General features: G+C 38.3%; 2 protein-coding genes across 2 annotated transcripts in view; one reads left to right on the top strand and one right to left on the bottom strand.

Annotated features, from left to right (window-relative positions):
* dtna (dystrobrevin, alpha) overlaps positions 1–828 on the bottom strand; it is a 28081-nt gene extending 27253 nt beyond the window's left edge. Inside the window, exon 1 of the mRNA XM_080861201.1 lies at positions 497–828. The gene's annotated coding sequence lies outside the window, so the exon portion shown is untranslated. The remainder of the gene's footprint in view (positions 1–496) is intronic.
* A 1202-nt stretch (positions 829–2030) lies between these two features.
* Positions 2031–20635, top strand: part of ccdc178 (coiled-coil domain containing 178) — a 28413-nt gene continuing 9808 nt past the window's right edge. The window contains exons 1-19 of the mRNA XM_080907768.1: positions 2031–2163; positions 2476–2600; positions 5765–5901; positions 6011–6054; positions 6144–6223; positions 6319–6522; positions 6652–6872; positions 9377–9519; positions 10026–10179; positions 10276–10371; positions 11061–11197; positions 11305–11488; positions 11578–11640; positions 11776–11904; positions 11988–12101; positions 12263–12408; positions 12588–12747; positions 15122–15271; positions 19634–19768. Coding sequence (XP_080763894.1) covers positions 2543–2600; positions 5765–5901; positions 6011–6054; positions 6144–6223; positions 6319–6522; positions 6652–6872; positions 9377–9519; positions 10026–10179; positions 10276–10371; positions 11061–11197; positions 11305–11488; positions 11578–11640; positions 11776–11904; positions 11988–12101; positions 12263–12408; positions 12588–12747; positions 15122–15271; positions 19634–19768 — 2355 coding nt within the window. The 5' untranslated portion in view covers positions 2031–2163; positions 2476–2542. The remainder of the gene's footprint in view (positions 2164–2475; positions 2601–5764; positions 5902–6010; positions 6055–6143; positions 6224–6318; positions 6523–6651; positions 6873–9376; positions 9520–10025; positions 10180–10275; positions 10372–11060; positions 11198–11304; positions 11489–11577; positions 11641–11775; positions 11905–11987; positions 12102–12262; positions 12409–12587; positions 12748–15121; positions 15272–19633; positions 19769–20635) is intronic.

The raw sequence follows: 20635 nt of genomic DNA, 5'->3' as shown, positions 1-20635 counted from the left end.
GAATTCTGTAATGTCACAAGAAAACAAACAAGTGGAATAAGTTTGCATGGTTGCCTGTCTAACTATGCAATGTGAAAGCCAACATGGAAACACAAATTTGCACCGAGGAGAAATGCACCTCTGGGTATGGACTCAGTGCCCTGTGGAAGTTAGGGCAGCATTACTAAAATCCTACAAAAGGTAGCAGGACATTGGGGGGTGGGGTGGCAACAGGCACCCTGTGGTACACGCTCAGCCCTCAAGCATCACCTGTCATACTCGAAACACCTGTGTGGACATGAGACAAAAGGTCTCACTATTGTAGGAACATCTACCCCCACCCCTTCCTTCCCATTATCCGCGTTTCACTACCTGCACATCTCCCGTTTTAAATCACCAAAAACTTGCCAAACTAATTTCACCCGGTGGGGCAAAGTGGGTTAAGCTCGCTCCTCTCGTTGCCCGTCAGCCTCCCTCCTCCAGCGACTGCAGCAGCAGCACTTTGCACAACACTTACCAGAATTTATTTCGAGGCATGCCATGCAACATCACTGTTTTTCCATCCGCGAATCCGTCGTCGTGTCCCGGGGCGCGATCACGGTTTCTTTGGTGTAGGCTGGTGCATCGCTGCACGTAAGCGGCCGTGCTCGAGCCGCTCTCCGGCACCTCCGAAAAAAAGCTTGTGTTGTGGAAGAAAATGTTTTTCAGGCAGCGCACACTGGCTGATCGGAACAAGGCAGCTTCTGCCTCCAATATGTGGCCTCCGCGATGACGTAATGCGGAATCTCTTCACTTGCGTCAGCGTGGCAGCAAAAATGTTAAAGTTTGATACAACAAAATGTTTTAAAAAGATGCTAAAAACAAAAAGGAGCAGCTTATGGTGCATATTAACGTGGTGTTATATACACGCATACATTAAGTCGTTTGCAAGTTGCGGCATCATGTGGCTTAAAGAAGATGACGTCATGCAGATGAAACAAGTGCAAAGCTAATAAAACCAAGAGTGGACAAATAGTTGCGTTAATGGTGACCGAAGTGCAATAATATATCTATAGGTAGAACACCTTTGACTATTATTTTTAATCTGTTTTTGTAACATGCCTTCTTTTCATCATTTGTTTGTTGTTTACTTTAGCGTTTATCTTTTCAGTTGTTCTGATTGTACTGATTGTGTCGCACTCTAGTTTTTAATGTTTATATGCGCTTTCATGTTAAATTTCTTTAAATGTAAATGGAAGAAGATTGTGAGCTATTCAGGGCAGAGATTATGTGAATCATAACGAAAACCTCATTATAAAATATTAACAAAAGGAAAACCTAAATAAAGACACTACCCTGCCATTACCACACACACACACACACACACACACAATAAAAAAAAACGATTAAAAAAACAACAATAAAATATTACACTGTTAAAGATTACATTTTTGAACATAAGTGTAGAGTTTTAGAAAGTCCTAAAATGTTTATTCATCGTTAAAACAACCGAACACATTTTAAGAGAGACATGATATGGTAACAGCATAGCAGCAGTGATGCTAATTCAGTGCGTTTCAGTTTTACTTTTATATAGTACAATATTACATACATGGCTTCACAGGCATAACAAACGTTATCAGATTTGATATCATCTTTGAACAGTTTCTTTTAAAACAGATTTGCCTGTTAGTTTATAAATTCAGTGGCTTATGTTTTAATGGTCACATATTTTATATGAAATTTCAAAATAACTCTCCAAAGTGCGTTCCAAGATGGCTGCTGAGTGGTGTTTAAAAGTATCGCTTTCGGTGGGATTCTTGGAAAATAGGTTACTGAAGTAGGGTTGCTGTGTCTATAACCGCCTAAAAACATAAAAAATACAATTTGAATTTTAAATTAATCCCACCTTTGAGAAAAATAATGTGTTTTAAAAAAATAAAAAAGTACCTAATTTCACATGCAGCTAAACAGCTGCTGCTCTTGAATGTAACTCGCCCTTCCCGAGCGTACAGGCCCCCTTGTTGCTAAGCAACCTTCGAAGAAGATTGACAGCAACTTTAGTTGATTCATTCGAAGAAAACTTTAAAGAAGGGTCAAGTTGTATTTGTTGCTGGTCAGCTGCGAGGTGTTTAATTCAGAAGAGCAGTATCACAGTTTAAGACAGTTCTCTGATGGCTGCCAGCCAGAAGCGTATTAATACAAGTAAGTTGATAGCCATTCATTTTTCCGCTTTCACTTTGTGCCATGACAACGACCTCCCCTAGCTCATTAATTTGTCATTAGCTCAGTTAATTAAACGTTAACTTAACGTTAGCTAAAAGAGCGGCATCCGGAGATGAGTGAAGGTATCAACTTGCAGTTAGCGCAACTTTGACCCAAAGTTCAACGACAGGAATTAAATCTATTATAACAGAAATATTTAGCTACCAATTATATTTTTTTGTTTTTTGGAGCTAAAGATCCAGGTTTAGATTAGACAATGAAGGTTAACTGATGTCTCTCCCGCTTTTACAGTGCGCTGAAAAGTTGCTTTAGAGTCAGCGATGTGTTCTTTTTAATACATTTTGGGGAAGTTGCAGCAATGCCGGACGTGGAACCCCTCAGATTCCCATCCAGGGAAGGACGACCAAGTCAACAAGGTGAGAAGAGAAGCGATGCACCTGCAAATAAATCCACTTTAACTCTACACATTCTCTGTTACAACAAGCAGTCTAAATTAATAACGTTGTGGATGTGTTTTTTTTTAGGCTAACACCTTGTTTAAATGTAGAGGCTTGTTATGTGTTAGGCAGTCTTCCAGGCAGTGCTTAAGCATCTGCACCACTCAGAGCTATTTAAATGCTGAGTAAATGTAATGATATTTAATGATGTTGAAGAAATGTCACTATCTAACATCATTGGCAAAAATGGCACTGCAAGTGAGGCTCACATGGGCCTCCTCTATGGCTATAATACACCCTGCCAGTATGATTTAGAGCTAATTCAGCCCACCACTGACATATTGCCTTAGCACCTTCCTACCCAACTTCAGAGTGTATTATTCATCTCAGCTGTTCAGCAGCAGATGGTCTTCTTTTTAGTTTTTCCCTTTTTCCCCCCAGTCTCTTTACTTAGTCTGAGCTACTTCACTCAGAAGCTGTTCTGGAAGCATCATGATAAGATAACTGGTCTCAGTCACGTGGAAAAGGTTGCAGATGTCACTGTCTCAGTCTTTTTGTTGTTGAGACGAGTTTGCAAACCCCTCGAGGGCATACACTTTCTCCTGTGAAGCATAGGTAAGGTTGGTCAGTGTCCGTGTTACCTTACTTAATAGACGTCTTTGGATTTTCTTGCTGTTTTTGGCTTTTAATAACAAAAATGTATTTTATGCTTGACTAAATTAAACCCCAATTAAAAAAATATTTCCTCTGGTGGACGGCTAATACTGTCAGGGTTTGGCTTTGTTGTGCTTTGGATTCTTGTTTAGTATTTATTGAGATTTTGGTTCTTGTTTTGATTAGACCCTTGTTTTTGTAATATGTTTATTCGCTCTCTGTGTTCTATTGTTTTTCCTCTCACTCCTCATTGTTATTATTATCATTATCATTATTTTTGATTACTATTGAAGGTTTGCCTTTTCACTGGGTCTTACATCATGCTTTTGGGTCTTCTCTACACCATACAACCTGACTGAAGCCAATTTTCTCTTTATACATAGGAAAAACCCTGGGGGCATTTGTTGTTGCATATGGGCTTCACCTGTTTATCACATCTAAAGGACTGGAACCACAATCCAGCTATGACTTTCAGCCTACATTGGTGCTTGTGTACCCCGAAGGTTAACAAGAAAAGGTCTGCTATAGCTCACCTGTTTGACTGGGTGACCCACGTGCTAAAAGCCTGCAGGGGCCTGGGTTTAAGTCTGCCCTGCACCACTCCCCCTTGCTCTCAACCCTACTTTCCTGTTTGAGCTTTACTAACATTAAAAAAAATTAAAGGATAAGAAGAAAAGATCTAACAGGTTCTCTCAGATCAAGGAGAGCTCAGAAGATGTCTTGGTCTGCTCAGACTTGACCTAAGTGATACAAACTAATGGATGAGACCAACCAGTGGAGATTTTAACTCCTCCCCCAAAAGTGGGACCCTGTGAGTTTTTGTCCATGGCATCACTGTACTCCCCTTTTCCCCCTCTTCTCTTTCCACTCTTTACTCACTGACTGGTCACAGCATCTTCCTAAGAATGGTTATCCTTGGAATCTCATCCCGTTAAAAGCGAGTTCTTACTCCCCCCTGTCACCAAGTGCTTGCTGATAGGGGATCATCTGATCACTCTAATTGGCTCTAAAGCCATTTTACACAACCGTTGCTATGAACTGGCGCTATATAAATAAAGTTGGACTGAATAACATGTGCTCATTGTTGCATAATTACAGAGTCAAAGAGCCTTGGGCAGTAAACCAGTTGTTGTGGTCATGAAAAATGTTTTGTGCTGAGAAAATGCTTTAGGTTTTAAAAGTAAAGAGAGCGTGCTTTCAAAAAAGGCTAACGAATACTTTTCACTTCAAAGTGCAGTAAATGGGATGACTGCCTTTAATACAACACACAGGTTGCACACAGTTGGCCTTTACTGAGATCAAGATTATTTAATACAAATACTCACAGACTCTGAAAGAATAGTGTATTCAATAGGCTTAAAAAAGAAAAGAAACTTTCACTTTTATTTAAGCAGATTTGTTTGAAATGTTTTTCAGATTAAAAATAAGTAAATAATTGTGAACTAAACTGGGACAGTCTGGAATTGGAAGTGAATTTGGACTTCTGTGGAGATGTAAAGGAAAAGTAAAGGGAAAAGGCTGTGCAGAAAACCAAAGCAGCAGACATCACAGTCACTGTTTTATTTCAGTTATATTGTTTTAAAAATGGGATGAACTGGTGTCACAGTTCTTTGAATTAAGGGCATCTTGTTGTCTATTGTCTCTTCATATAATCCTAGACTAACTTGATAATGTTAAAGTTTGGTATCTTACTGACTCTTTGGTCTTCTAATGCCTTCTGCTGATGCACTGAACTCAGCCAGGAGAAAATAAGATATAAATAAGAATATAAACGTTTACAACTCAATGCACGGTATACCAAAAATGAATGAATGTTTCCTAGAAAGTGTAACTCGTTTTTTTTCTGTGACTGCTAATTAATCACTGATTAAAACTAAGTCCCAGCGTCACAGAAACATTCGAGCCTACACTGTACTGTTGTAATAGACACCAGGATACATTTTTACATATAGTGTAGTCAAGTGAATTTACTGTATGTTTGGAATGAATTTGTAGTAACGCTGTATGTTAAGAGGCAGTGTGCAGGCTAATTTTTTAAAAACAGCATCACTTTAGTCTTTATTCATCTGAACTAGCTTATCAAAAGACTTTCTTTAATACTTGTGCAGGTTCGTAAACTGCACCGCTTTGTGACAGCCAGATGGCGTCCTTTCACCACCAAGATTTGCACCCTTTGGTTTGTGTTGAGACACTGAAAGGACTTCTCTGTTCTCTCACTGATGCTCCCAGTATTTTGCAGTCTGTAAAACCAGAATCAAAGTGCAAGTAAAGAAGCACACAACAGCTTTCACAGCCAAATAAATTTTATTAATTACTTTTCCAAAATTAATTCATTCATTTGAGCGAGTGTTTGCTTCAAATAAACAGAGCCTATTCATAAAGAAAAAGAGATAAACTGTGTTGTAGCTATTTAATATTTAATATATAGTGTATGGATTGTAGATGTGGTTGGCCTTTTACTGACCGTATGCTGTTTTATCTGTCTCAAGATCAAGTAGATCTTCAAGCTGTTTGCTCTGGTAGACGTCGCACCTGTGCTTTGCTCAACAGTCCTTCACCATGGGTCAACAGCATTATCTACCATATCCAAGAGATTAAGATGACAGTGGAAAACAGGTGTCAGCAGGTAAAATAATGGCATTGAGTGGTCCAACAGGTGGGAGATTGTAACACAAATATCCTGATAGGTGTTAAAAGAAACTGAAAGATGCATTTTCCCTTTTAATTTGTGGCAGTCTGGAAGATATCAATCACAAGCTAAATACAGCAAAACTTTAAGGTGAAGTATTTCATTATTTTTTAATATGAAATGAAATATGAAATGAAATGAAGTATGAAATGTGACATGAGGTTAACTTGTTTTGTCAGATTTCAATCCAGAGACTCAGATTCTGACTCTGTGATGTCTACAGATTTGTATGTTGAAGGCTTTGCAATTTGTGCAAGAGGTAAACGTGTAGATTAGATAGCTTTGGGAATCTGACTTTACAAATTTATTGTTGTATTGTTTGTGTAGTTGAAATATAAGTTTCCTATCCCATAGAAAGTTGTCCATTATCTCCACTACTGAAGAAAATAAATGATGTCCTCAGCGAGGTTGTGTATCTGATTGAGCGGCTGGAGGCTGATCGGCAGCATGCAGAGGAAGCCCTGCTTAAAGAGAAAAAAAGGAAGAGGTTTTTGGAGAGCAAAGTGGACAGTATTTCACTGTGGAGGCAAAAAGAGCATGCTTATGTTGTGCAGAAAGGTCAGTGACCATGAGGTGTCACATCCTCATCGAACTGCTTGCTGCTTCTTGTGATGTAGCCGATTTTTTTTTTCTTCTTAAACTCACTGAGTAAGCTTTTTAATTAATTTTTGACTATTACACTTTTAGAACATGAGGCTTGCATTAGAGATATCACTGAATTAAAGTGGCAGCTGAAAGTGGAAAGAGAGGAACTTGACCAAGCCCGAGAGAAACTGTCACACACCGAGGGGTTGAATCAGCGCCTACACAAGGACATCAGTTTTGCCAAAAAACAAGTTCCAATTGTGAAGGAAAAAATCGACCTCCAGAAAGACCTCGTAAATGAGATTGACGCTAAACAAGCGGAGGTAGGCTGTAATAGGATTTATTTGTAATTTCAAACAAACATCTGCACATTTTCAATATGCAATATTGGTAGAAGATTAAGATTCGTGGAGTTATTTCCCAAGAATTCTACAAACGTGTTGTTAACACAGCACAAATATGTGAAAGTACAAAATCCAAGCAAGATTAATGTGCTTTTATGTTACACTTCAGAATGAAAAATAACAACTGAGTTGCATTTTGGGTGATTTTATTGATCGTGTTTAGTCACTGGAACTTGGGTTTGCAACTGTAGTTTACAGGTGTGGAAGGGTAAAGTTTTTTTCATTCATTTTGACTACTACAGTATAAGAGCACTTGTCATATTCTGGGTGTTCATGTAAAATCTAAAAAGTTGCACCATGATTCTAGTTTTTGTAGCTCACTTTCAGTAGCCTGTGAGTTCTTCTGTATTTCTATTTGTGATTCACAAATAGGGAAACGCTCTGGGTTGCATGCTTGTTGATGTATTTATCCACTTTCTATATAAAATGAAATTTTAATTTGTTAGTGATATTCATGATCCTCAAAGAGTGAATCGTGTTCATTTACAGTGGGGCAAAAAAGTATTTAGTCAGCCACCGATTGTGCAAGTTCCCCCACTTAAAATGATGACAGAGGTCAGTAATTTGCACCAGAGGTACACTTCAACTGTGAGAGACAGAATGTGAAAAAAAAAATCCATGAATCCACATGGTAGGATTTGTAAAGAATTTATTCGTAAATCAGGGTGGAAAATAAGTATTTGGTCAATAACAAAAATACAACTCAATACTTTGTAACATAACCTTTGTTGGCAATAACAGAGGTCAAACGTTTACTATAGGTCTTTACCAGGTTTGCACACACAGTAGCTGGTATTTTGGCCCATTCCTCCATGCAGATCTTCTCGAGAGCAGTGATGTTTTGGGGCTGTCGCCGAGCAACACGGACTTTCAACTCCCGCCACAGATTTTCTATGGGGTTGAGGTCTGGAGACTGGCTAGGCCACTCCAGGACTTTCAAATGCTTCTTACGGAGCCACTCCTTTGTTGCCCGGGCGGTGTGTTTTGGATCATTGTCAAGTTGGAAGACCCAGCCTCGTTTCATCTTCAAAGTTCTCACTGATGGAAGGAGGTTTTGGCTCAAAATCTCACGATACATGGCCCCATTCATTCTGTCCTTAACACGGATCAGTCGTCCTGTCCCCTTGGCAGAAAAACAGCCCCATAGCATGATGTTTCCACCCCCATGCTTCACAGTAGGTATGGTGTTCTTGGGATGCAACTCAGTATTCTTCTTCCTCCAAACACGACGAGTTGAGTTTATACCAAAAAGTTCTACTTTGGTTTCATCTGACCACATGACATTCTCCCAATCCTCTGCTGTATCATCCATGTGCTCTCTGGCAAACTTCAGACGGGCCTGGACATGCACTGGCTTCAGCAGCGGAACACGTCTGGCACTGCGGGATTTGATTCCCTGCCGTTGTAGTGTGTTACTGATGGTGACCTTTGTTACTTTGGTCCCAGCTCTCTGCAGGTCATTCACCAGGTCCCCCCGTGTGGTTCTGGGATCTTTGCTCACCGTTCTCATGATCATTTTGACCCCACGGGATGAGATCTTGCGTGGAGCCCCAGATCGAGGGAGATTATCAGTGGTCTTGTATGTCTTCCATTTTCTGATGATTGCTCCCACAGTTGATTTTTTCACACCAAGCTGCTTGCCTATTGTAGATTCACTCTTCCCAGTCTGGTGCAGGTCTACAATACTTTTCCTGGTGTCCTTCGAAAGCTCTTTGGTCATGGCCATGGCGGAGTTTGGAGTCTGACTGTTTGAGGCTGTGGACAGGTGTCTTTTATACAGATGATGAGTTCAAACAGGTGCCATTCATACAGGTAACGAGTGGGGGACAGAAAAGCTTCTTACAGAAGACGTTACAGGTCTGTGAGAGCCAGAGATTTTCCTTGTTTGAGGTGACCAAATACTTATTTTCCACCCTGATTTACGAATAAATTCTTTACAAATCCTACCATGTGAATTCATGGATTTTTTTTTCACATTCTGTCTCTCACAGTTGAAGTGTACCTCTGGTGCAAATTACTGACCTCTGTCATCATTTTAAGTGGGGGAACTTGCACAATCGGTGGCTGACTAAATACTTTTTTGCCCCACTGTACATTTTCCACTTGCCACTTTCTATAGTTTATGATTGAATTAAACAGTGCGACCAAATTCAACCTAATCTGTGCTTAAAGCCTAGTGCTTATGTGCAGATGTGCTTTTACTTTGTGCAGAAAGGAAATGATTGGATGACAAAAAGTTTCAATATGTAAACGCCCTTCTAAGCGTGCAGTCAGGCTTTTAGCAGTGGATCCTGTTGGTAAAAGACTCACAGTATGATTTCATAACAGTTTCATGTTTTCTTTTATTGTATATAAATGTGTGAAATTCGTCATGAAACATATTTCTGAAAAATACTAATCCCATGACTCACGCTCTTCTTTAGGCTAATGACGTTCGCTCAAAAATACAGCATGATCTCCTGTTAGCCCAGAATAGGTTTAAAAACATGGAGCTGGCTGCTAAAAAAGAGAAGATATCAGCAGACCAAGAGCTACTGGCACTGAAGAATACTCTGGCAAAAAAACTGTGAGTATCCACTGAAACACACTAGAAACACATTAGAATAGATCTTCAATTAAGTCTTCATTTCAAAGTCACTTTTATTCTTGTAGTTTTAACCTTTTTCATAGAATGTAATTATCTTTCTATGATTTTATTATTATTTTTTTAATGTTTATTATGGGCGTCTGTCTGAGAAGTTGAGAATACTTTATGGGATACCCCAGGGTTCTGTTTGGTCCTAAATGTTTTCTCCCAGGGCTATTTGCTGATGATACCAAACTTTCCAGCTAAATATTTAAATGACTATAAATAATATATAAATATTTAAAAAATATCTTCGATTTGAGGCTAAAAGATCTTCATCTTTGTTTTGTACATACATAAATTCTTTTCATGGGAAAATAATATTGATGTCCTGATACACTAAAATAATTATATAATACTTATACACATATATAGAATCATATATAACTGATTTCTTTGAATGAGGGCATATTCCTAGACAAAATAGTGTTTTATTTTTTTTCCAGGGAAAGTTTAAATCAGTTGAAGATGATGGATGATGGTCTACATGATGAAATAAAGGATGCTGAAAAGACCATTGCTCTTGCAGAAGAGAAGTGTGCACTTATAACTCAGTGTATCCCTGAGATGATGGAGCTAGAGAAAACTGAAACCGACACAGTAAGTCACACAGTCCATATTTATACTAATTATTAGCACTTAGGAGTAATGATATTAATGTTTTTCCCCCTGTTGTTTGTTGAACCTTTTTTATAGATTGCACAGTTAAATGTTCAAATTGAGGGTGAAATACATACGAATAAGAAGTTACAAGAAAAACTAATTTCCCTGCAAGAAGATATTGCGAAAACTGTAAGTAGAACCACAAAAATGTTACAAAGTCACGAATACTCTGCAGATCTCCTCATCATTTAAGAGGCCCTATTGCTACCTATGTTTGTCACAATGGCTCACTTGGTAAGACTGTATGCAGTGTTAGCCACAGAATTATCTGCGTTGTCCCCAAACCCTAGCATAAAAAATGAATCTAAAAACTGAAATCAGTGAAAGTGGAAGAAAATGGACAGTGCAAAGTTTATAGTCTAAGAAGTTTGAAATCGGTTAAAATTCTGAGTTCCCCAAGCTTTTGAGGCTCTACCAGTAAGGAAGGTGCATGATTTTCCTTTTTACAGTATAAGCTAATATCACCAAACCTAAAAAAAGCCACCAGCTCCTTTATAGCCATTCCTATAGAAGTTATGTGCATGTTTTTCCATAAATGTAATTATCCTTCAGAGTCAATGAGCAATGACTGTTACAGAGTGATACGTCTTATATATTCCCAGTAGAAAAGCAGGAAAAGCAGTTTCCTTTAACACATTCAGACAAACTCTTCCAGAATCTTTGTCGCTTTGTACTCTGCCATTAAAAATGAGTAGTGTGCTCCTTTTTTTCTCTGCAATTGAAACAAATATCAAGAACATTTCACTTAAAACCATGAGTATAAAATAAGTTTGCGTTAACACTGGTCCATGAAGTTCGTCTTTCCATGTTATCCACAGAAACTGAATGGGGAAGCAGAAGTCTCCCGCATAGAAGAACAACTTGAATCAAAACGCAAAACTTTTGCAGCTCTCCGTAAAGAAAACATGCAGTATGAACAGAGTGTGGAAAACTACAAGACAAAAATTTTGGAGAGGTACCATGGAAAAGCCAGAACATGCATCACCTTTTCATAAATATCATTACTGTGTACAGTAGTCCTTGTGTGTGTATGACGTTACTTCACTGGGTGATTTTTGTTAGCGAGAAAGCAGTGAAGCAGATGTGTGAGGAGAGGAAACAGATGCTCCAGAAAATCAGTGACAATGACGAGAAGTGGGAAAGGGCCGAGGAAGAAGTGACCCAAGTTGTATCCCGGCACAGTGTCATTCAGGCTGAGCTCGAAGAACAAGAGCAGCTAACCTTCGCAGAGAAAGAGAGGGCCAGGGTCAGTGGCAACATATGTATAATGCTCATGGGTTACAGTGTAAAATGTGAGACCACATCCTCTTTGTATGCTCTTTCTGTGCTCTACAGACAGAGATTGAAAACCTGAGGAAAGACCTGACAGGTCAGAGGACTACCCTGGAACAACTTAAGGTATATTTATGAGGTGTTTCAGAAGTAAAGTTTAGTCAGTTTGATCGACTTTGTGCATTCCCATTTCCTGGTGTTGTTTACACCTGTTGAGGTCAGTGTGATGACATTCTGGCTTTCATGTTTCTATTCCATCAGACTCAGTGTGCAGATCTCGATGAGCAACTTAAACAACAGCAAAGGAAATCAATGCTGACGAATCAGCAACTTCAGAAAGAATTTGAAGATGCATCCTCAGTGACAAAAGCCCTGGAGACAAAAATGGAGGTAGCAGAATAACTTTATAATAGTTGAGGAACATTTCAAAAGTTTAAGCAGGTACATTTGTAACTATTCTTTTTTTAAAATAGGAAATTAAAAAAATGATAGACAATTTGGAAAGGATTTCATGTGAACACAGGAAGACATTAATCAACCTTAAGAATGAGAAAGACCTCCAATGCGATCATCTGAAAGCTGCTCAGGTAAGAAGGACAAGGGTGCATGAAGCAGGTTGCTAAGTCAGGTTTACTCTGTAAAGCTCATTGAGGCCAAAGCTAGTCATGGCTATGTATCAAAACAATCTCTTTCTTTCAACAAAATAGGGTTTAGACTTTTGTAAATTCATGCACCTCTTTGTTTACAGGATTTACACAGCGCTGCTGTACAGAAATATGATGACACCGTGGGAAGGATCAGTGACCTTATGAATAAAAGTGAGGAATACCGGGATGCTTCAGATAAAATGGAAAAAATAGCTAAAAACATCCCAGAAGTCATAGCAGAACTTCAGTAAGTTGTGCTAGGTGTAATAGCTTAGAGTGAGGAAAGGAAGAAAAAAGGCTAATATACAACCTCCTTAGTACTTTGACTTAAATGCTCAAAAATTGTGCCACCTTTAAAAAAAAAAAACATAATTATTGCAATTATTTAGCTTTATGTGATTTGATGTGTTTGATTTCTCCTTCCAGGAGTGTTTTTGATGTGCTGGAGTTCAGAAACAAATCAGCTGCTCTCATTATGAGCACCTTGCAGTTTGATATTAATAACTGCCAACAACGAACACAGCGATCCATGCAGACACACACCGCTCATGTTACAGCAAGAAAAAAGCAAATGGAAGACACCAAGGTAAAAAAAAAAAAAGAAAAAAGAAAAATGTTTTTCTCAATAACTCTCTGTTAATACATGACTTTTGTGTCAAATACTGTGAAATCAGAGACAAGCTGTAGAAAACATCTCATTGCTTATTTGTTTATGGATTAGTGTCAGCACATTGCTTGTCACAATACTTCCCTTAAGATACAGAGAAAAGAGCTGTGTGCAATTAAAATTACAAGCCACGGTCAATCTCGTTTAAGTGCTTTTTCCGCAAATGACAACTCACTGTTGTTATAGTCTTTTGTCTGGACGAATTTGATGATGCATGTCGTGGTGAGATGCGGTGTTCTTTTTTTGTTACCTGTAGGCCAACATTTTCAAGAGCAGTTTGAATGTAAGCCCGCAGTTCACTACATCAAATAAGCATATAATCTGGACCTTGCTATATTTATGTCTGAAAATAAAATGTGACTCTGCTGTGCACAAAATGGCAAGCATTTGAACACTCCTTTGTAAGAGAAACCCCTATTTATTGTAAGGTTTTCATCTGCAGGATTATCAGCCCCAGCCAGAGCCTCTTTGCTGATGGGGGTTTCACATGGCTTATCTAATGTGAAATCGCCATGTGGTATATAGTTTCATTAAACGGTGATCAAGAATGCATTAGTTCAAAACAAGAAAAGGCAATGGAGCTTAAGCCGCCATGCATCCAAGTGCAGCAACTTTAAAGAAGTTGTTGGCGTGAGACAATTTAAGAATTAGAAGTCTTCCTCATAGACACAACTCCCATTAGCCAGATAAAAGTTAGTCATGCAAAAAAGGGTTTAGTCTTTTTCACTTGACAAAATAAGATGATATAACAACAATACTTCTCACTAAATAAAAAGATCAGAGACAAGACTGAGGTTCTAAGGAAATTGGTCACTAATCATTGGGACCAATATGAAACATGCATAATGTGTACAGTGGCAAAACATCACGGGGCGCGTGTGCATTCAGAAATCACAGTGCATGAAGCAGAATGATAGAAATCTTTATAAATGAGATTTTATTTAAAAATATGTGACCCCATCTCCCCCCTGTTCTTCAGAAACCGATGCAGGTTAGTATAACTAAAAGCTGCTGGAAGCATATGTGGTTGTTTTTCAGTATGTGGTTGTTGCACACGCAGGGTACATCAAGCTGAAATAGGTTAACTGGTTAGAAATCTGTGGTGATCTCTATTCAAAGCACACTGCACACACATGGAAGGCACCTATTTTTTTGATTTGATCAGGGCTTGTCGTCTGTCGAGGACAAAGTAAACAATGCAAACTGCCGACGCTATCAGTTTCTTATGGGCAATGAAGTGTAATTTGTTCCATTTACACTTCACAACAGCATCAGATGGGCTTTGTCAGTGCTGCATGGAGTAATTAAACCTGAAATCAATAGCAGGCATTTGTCATGTTTACAGCCCCTCTTTCTGCTGGGTTAAACTCATCACTTTAGTGCTGTTCTGTTTTACTGCAGAGACACACTTCATTATGTCTGCAGGTAGAGTTGAGATATTCACACCCTTATCCAGTACTCAGGAAACATTGTTCAAATGAAAAAGGGACATGCAGAGAGACGCATCCTCACTGTGATTTATTTGCTTGATTTCCCAGAAAAGCGTGCGGCGCTGTATGGCCACTGTTTATGTCGCCTTATTTAACAACACAATTACAAACTGCCTATCGTACTATATACACACACACACGAAGCAGGTCAGTGGTGCAGCTTCTAAATGGTCAGCAGGGGCTTACTGTACAGCACTCAAAGTGCTCTATATTATATCTTGCTTCACTATATTTATATATAATCTTTTTTTCTGTAGAGCTGTGAGAGTCTCTTAAACAAGAATCAGTGTAATTATTCAGTATCTATTTTGTATATGTAATGATGCTGCCAGTTCTCCTACAAGCAATCTGATGAACTAGCCCTACCGATACTTTGCATTTTTGTAAATTACTGTCAACAGTTGGAGGTGAAACACCATATTGGTGTCGGTGTTGATACCACCCTTATGAGTCAGTATAAGTATCACCCACTATGTAACTGCTAAAGTTTTATTGGTTAGTTTCACTATAATCTGTGGTTAAGTTGTTACATCAAAATAATTCCTGACTCCCACTGGAGTAAGGTATGCAGACTTAAGAAAACAAACAAACAAAGAAACTAGTATTGGGCAAGTATCCAATACTGACACACTTAATCTGAATCAATGTTTTAGATGGCAAAATGTTGACGATGTAGTGCAGGTATGTCACAGTAGTTATAATACTGGTCTGCAGTATACTGTATGCTAATTTTGGGTGATTTTACATAGTTACTGTAAACACTTAATATTTGATCCTAAACTTATTTGCTCATGCTCTTTCAGGAAGCACTTAAAATTGCGCTAAAGGAAAACAAACAGCTGGCAAGCCGGTATGAAGACCTTAGGAAGATTCTCATGGAGGCCAAACAGGAGTCTGTGTCTGCACTGAGTGAGAAAAACAGCGCACATAAATCTTTTCATTACTCCACACAGGTACATTTTATATAACCTTGCTATCTGTTCCCCTCCTTCTTCTGTTATTGTTGTTTCATGACCTAAGACCTTTGCCTTATGTTCCTTCATGTTTTATTTGGTGGTATTCTACTTTGCACCAGACACCACTTCTTTGCATATAGGCAGTCATTTTAAGGTTTTAGTTTGGCAACCAGTAAGGAGGTTACTGCAGCAGTCTAATAATGAGATAACTCGAGTGGAGGAGGATGATGGATGTGACATAATGTAATGATAGTTTTTCCAGCAAGGGGAGTAAAGCAAGAGGTTGATGGTACATGTAAATACTATAACTTCAACATTTCCCTGATTATAGTTTTGTAAGGTGGCCAGAGGTGAAAAATCTTATCATCGTCGTGTTACAAATTTGCCCTGCTCACCGCAGTAATTGGTGAAGGATCAGCAGCAAACACGGGTCAGGATCAGACAGTGCTAAAATAGCACTGGAGGTCTGACTAGTTGAGGGAGACAACTCAGCAGCATTTTACTGTTTAATCTTTATAGATTTTGACACTATTTAACTAGAATAGAATTACACATGACAAGCATAACACCAGGGAGAAGCCACACTGTTCCTGCAATGAAAAATACATATTATTTGTTCCAAAAATGACTAATACCTTTACTTGAGCAATTCCTCATCTAACTGCATGAATGTTATCAAGTGAAAAATGCATGCAAAAATAAAATCCTGTGGACAGGATTTTCCACGCTCATGATCAAAGCCTGATTTTCTTTTACTCCGGATTCAGCCTTCACCATTTTTGTTTGTTTCAACTCCACACTTGTACAACAGCAGCCTCTCGGCTAGTGTTTTATGGCTAAATTTAGTTGTTTTTCTTTGTCATTATTTTGGTATAACAAGCTCATAATCAGCAATGTTTCTGAAATGTAGATGTCGGCCTAACACATTTAATCATTTAATCTGATTTATACAGACACATTCAAATGCATTTCCTTCCTGTTTTAAATTTCCAATTATCTGTATAATGCTTGCATATTGTGTCCCAGTTAGTACATATGTTACACAATGTGAGTGCTCTTAATTGATTCGTTTATAACTGGAGGCAACAAGGTAAATGCATTTAACATTGTCAGGATCATTTGAGAGATCAGTACATTAGTGCAAGTGAGTGAGATGCCAGTCATTTGTGTTTTTCAGAGTCCATAATCTCTTTTATTAAATTTAACTGAGGGGCACAATGAAACTCATCTCTAAGGTATCACTGAAATATAGTTAGGTATGGAAACTGTGGGCAGTGACACGGTTTTCATCATTTTCAAACCCTAACCCTAAGCATAAATACTACTTTAACTGTCATGGAGGAATTTATATACAAAGTTTCACCTTTCAGTACTTTTAAAGTAATTGAATAGATGTGCAATATTCTTTGGTTATTTCTTCACAAATTAAGCAGATAAAGGTTTTGGGTAGCCTGTGAAGCAACAATATGTAGTCAAAGGTCTCTTTGTCTCTGAGTACAAGTAAAACAGCCCACTCTTAGGTTGCAAAATAAATTGATCACAGTGTTACTGAGAACACTGAGATTGGCCAGATAAACTGGTTTGGTAAATTCTGAGGAAAAGAAAATACCGTTTAGGAAAAAACGAACGAAGAAAAACAACAGAAGAACATTCATCAGGAGGTAGTTATATAGTTTTCCAAGTCTACCATAAAGAGAAGGGCAAGGGCAAATAAAGACTGTTCACCACAAGGTGAAAGCTATTAATCAGCCTCAAGAATACAAAAGGCTATATTATACTTAGCCAAAATAAATAAATAAAAGCCAGAGCAGTTCTGCAGCAACATTCACTGGACAGATGAAACCAAGATTAACCTGTACCAGAATATTGTAATGGAACGCTTGGGATAGTTTGTGAGCCAGTCATAAAATATCACCTGTAAAACACACTGGAGGCAGTGTGACATATGTGCATGCACGATTTCCAGTAGCACTGGGTCACCAGTGTTTGCTGATGACGTCACTGAAACTAAAAGTATCTGGATTCATTCTAAAGTGGACAGAGCTAAATCCCCCTCAGATTTAGCCAAGTACTGCAGAGCTGGCTTTACAGTGCTTCACAGTAGAGACAGACAGTGATCCAAAGTATACTAAGAAAGCAGCCCAGCAGCTTCTGAAGGTAACTCACTTGACCTCTACTTTGTGGAGCTGCATGTTACTCCCTGAAAACAAAGTAAAAATTTGAAGCCTGGCAAAAAAAAAAAAAAAAGGAAGAAAAGAAAAAAGTCAGAGTTCAGGCAGTTAATTCATACCAAAGGAGATAAATGTTATTAACAATTATTGAAACCAAAATGTATTTATGTTGATTTGTTAAATTGCAATTAGCCCTTAAAATATGGGACTATATATATATATAAAAGGACATTTCTCAGCCTTTAAGGTAGAACTTGAACCTTGAAGTAAAGCTTAGAGTCTGTGTTTTATTGAGTCATTTTTAGTCTACTGCGGTGGTGTATTTGGGCAAAATAGTGAAAATTGTGCCACTATCCAAACATTTTGGGATCTAGCAGTATAATGCTGACAGCAGGCATCACTTGAAGTAGTTCAAGTGGCAAACCTAAAACAATCTTCACTTGGTGTTCAGGACAGCTGCTACATAGCAGAACATGTCTTAATATGCTGAGATATGCGGACAAATATAAAAGATTACCGCTAATATGAAGTTATTCCCCACGACATTGTCCATCCAAAGCCATACATGTAAAAACAGCTAAAACAAAGAAAGTTAAAGTGCAAAATATTGTAATTTTTCACTTTCCCCCCTCCGCAGTCACATGGTAAAATGCAGGTTTATAATCATTATTAAGCTCATAAGCTGCTTTTTACTATATTTCATTGGACAAAGCACTTAGTGTTAATCTTATTTCTGTATATAGAGTGAATTGGTAACAACTACCTGCCTTTAATAGTAGTCAGCAGTGGAATATAAGTTACTATTCCATTTTATTTTACATATATATATATATATATATATATATATATACCTAATAATTTATAGTCGTTTAATACTACAGGGCCATTACCTAGATGAGCACTTTGTCCTAAGAGTTAGACCTGGCCTTTGTTTGTAATGAATTATGGATTGAATTTGTTTTCCTTAACTAAATGATCACCGTTCTTTTAGCGTAATGTTGATTCTTTCTTTTTTTATTATTGAATTAATAATATAACAATAATAAAAGAGTCTGTATTCATTAAATTTATTGCCATTGTCAATCAAGACAGGTTAAAGCCTAAATTGGAGAAATTATTAGGCATATAAACGTGTAACTTTCTGAGCTAAATAATCATATTGCTTTAACACCAGTACAGATGCAAAAATATTCTAGATTTTAACTATTACAGTCAGTCTCACAACACAAAATAAAGCACATATGTGGTATGAAAAGTGAATTATATTTATTAACTGACTAATGAAGACTCATTTAATTAATCTAATATTAGAGTTGGTAGTTTTTCTTTTAAAGACAGAAATTTCGTCATGTCAAATGTATTTACATCAGAATGCTCATGAAAAAGTGTAAAGACATTCAAGTATTCCTAATTTGCAGTTGTATATTAAAAGATACATGATTAATTAACATCTTATAGCATGTCCCAGCATCTCTGTTATCAATATCCTTTTGAATCTACTGTACAAGTAAGCACAGCGTTGTTTATGTAGAGGCTTTCAGCTCCTGGGTTTTAACAGGGTACACCATAAAGAGCATTCTTGTTATTGTCTTTTCTTCAGGAGCTGATGACTGAGCTAATTCGCTTTAGTTTTCAATGCACTGGGGAACACATTGCCAAGCAATGATAAGCTTTGTAGGAAGAGTAGAGAGATGGAGGGGGAAGAAAAGCAATGGCATCTATCAGAATTTAAACCTCTTTGCTTGAAACTGTGTTCAAATAATAAAGCAAGCAGCATGTCTTTCCAAGAGACTAGGAATAATTTCTGGTTTCAGTGGGGGGTTCATGACTCTGTGTGTATGTGTAAAATATGTCTTGAGGGGATTGGTATAAAGTTAAACTGGGTGAAGTAGAAATATTTTACTCATCAGCTTTGCAGTCACAGAGTTTGCCTCGGCTAGAACAAAACTGCTGAAGCATTTAGAGAAAATTAACCCCCCATCCTGGCAGCCAGATGTGACTGGATTCTGATGAGTGCACACGAGTGGGCAGAGAAACCAAGAGACTGTGAAATTCCTGTCAGGCCCGTGTACTGCAGAATGGGCTATTGACTGCTTTCTCTATTCCCCTCCATCATTCTTCTTGAACACTGCCATTAATTTCCTCTCCTGCCTTACCAATTCCTTTTCTCTGCCTTCTCTCCCCCTAGCTCTCTTTGTTGCAGAAGAGGATGCACAAAGCTTTGGTGAAATACTTCAAACAACGCAGCCTCTACAGCCAGGCTGAACTGGACCGGTGCCAGGCTCTTTCTCAAGAGACCGACTGGAAAATAAAAACAGCCCAGGTATTTGTACATATACATGTAAAACAGGCTGGAAAACTGCACCGACTGTCACCATTCATTTAAATGGCAAATCCTTTTATTCAACTTTCATCCCGGTCTAGGTATTCTACCGGATGGCAGCATATTCTTTTGCATACTACAGTAACTCCATGTTATGCTTGGCATTGTTTGAGCCTCATCCGGCTAGTCAGTTGCCTTGTGTCTTCTTTGACAAGCAAGAGCAGCCAGGCAAACATCCACCAAGGCTTTGTGCGTCACTGCTATGGCGGAGTTTAAGACACCACTCTTACAATGCAGTCTGTACATTTACTTATCAGATCACAGACTGATGTGATGGATGATGTGCGTGTGCTACGGTGCCTTCTGGGTGACCCTGTGTCTAAGGCTAGCTCTGCCTCTCTTTTTTGTCTGTATACATGTGTTGTCACATTGCATTAAGATTCGAGCCCGTTTTTGTTTTTTCTTTCTTTTTCTTTTTTTACACTTTGCATCTAATTCAGAGTTCATTACAACACATGGAAGATGTCCATGCCTTACAGCTTTTTTGTGAATAGTATAACCTTCTGTCTGTCTCGCCGAAGAGTTGGAGCATATTCTGCAAGGTTGAAAAGTAAGGATCTTCAATTAGAGGATAATCGGTGTCTAATCTGTGCTGTGATGTGCGATGAGGTCAAAGCGGACAGAGGGACAGTGATGAATCTTTATGAAATGTCCTGTCCAGTATTACTGCAGAGCCAGGTGGCATGCAACCATAGTATGAACTACTTCCACTTTTTCACTTCCTTTTTACTTAGGCAGTAGGATATCCTAAATCCCTCGACAGCCATATTTGGCAGTTGCAAGCTGTTGTTTTTGTGTAAAATTCTT

This window comes from Rhamphochromis sp. 'chilingali', assembly GCF_963969265.1.
Source record: "Rhamphochromis sp. 'chilingali' genome assembly, chromosome: 16".
NCBI lineage: Eukaryota > Metazoa > Chordata > Actinopteri > Cichliformes > Cichlidae > Rhamphochromis > Rhamphochromis sp. 'chilingali'.
Note: the sequence above shows the minus strand (reverse complement) of the source record. Positions and strands in the feature narration are given on the sequence as shown.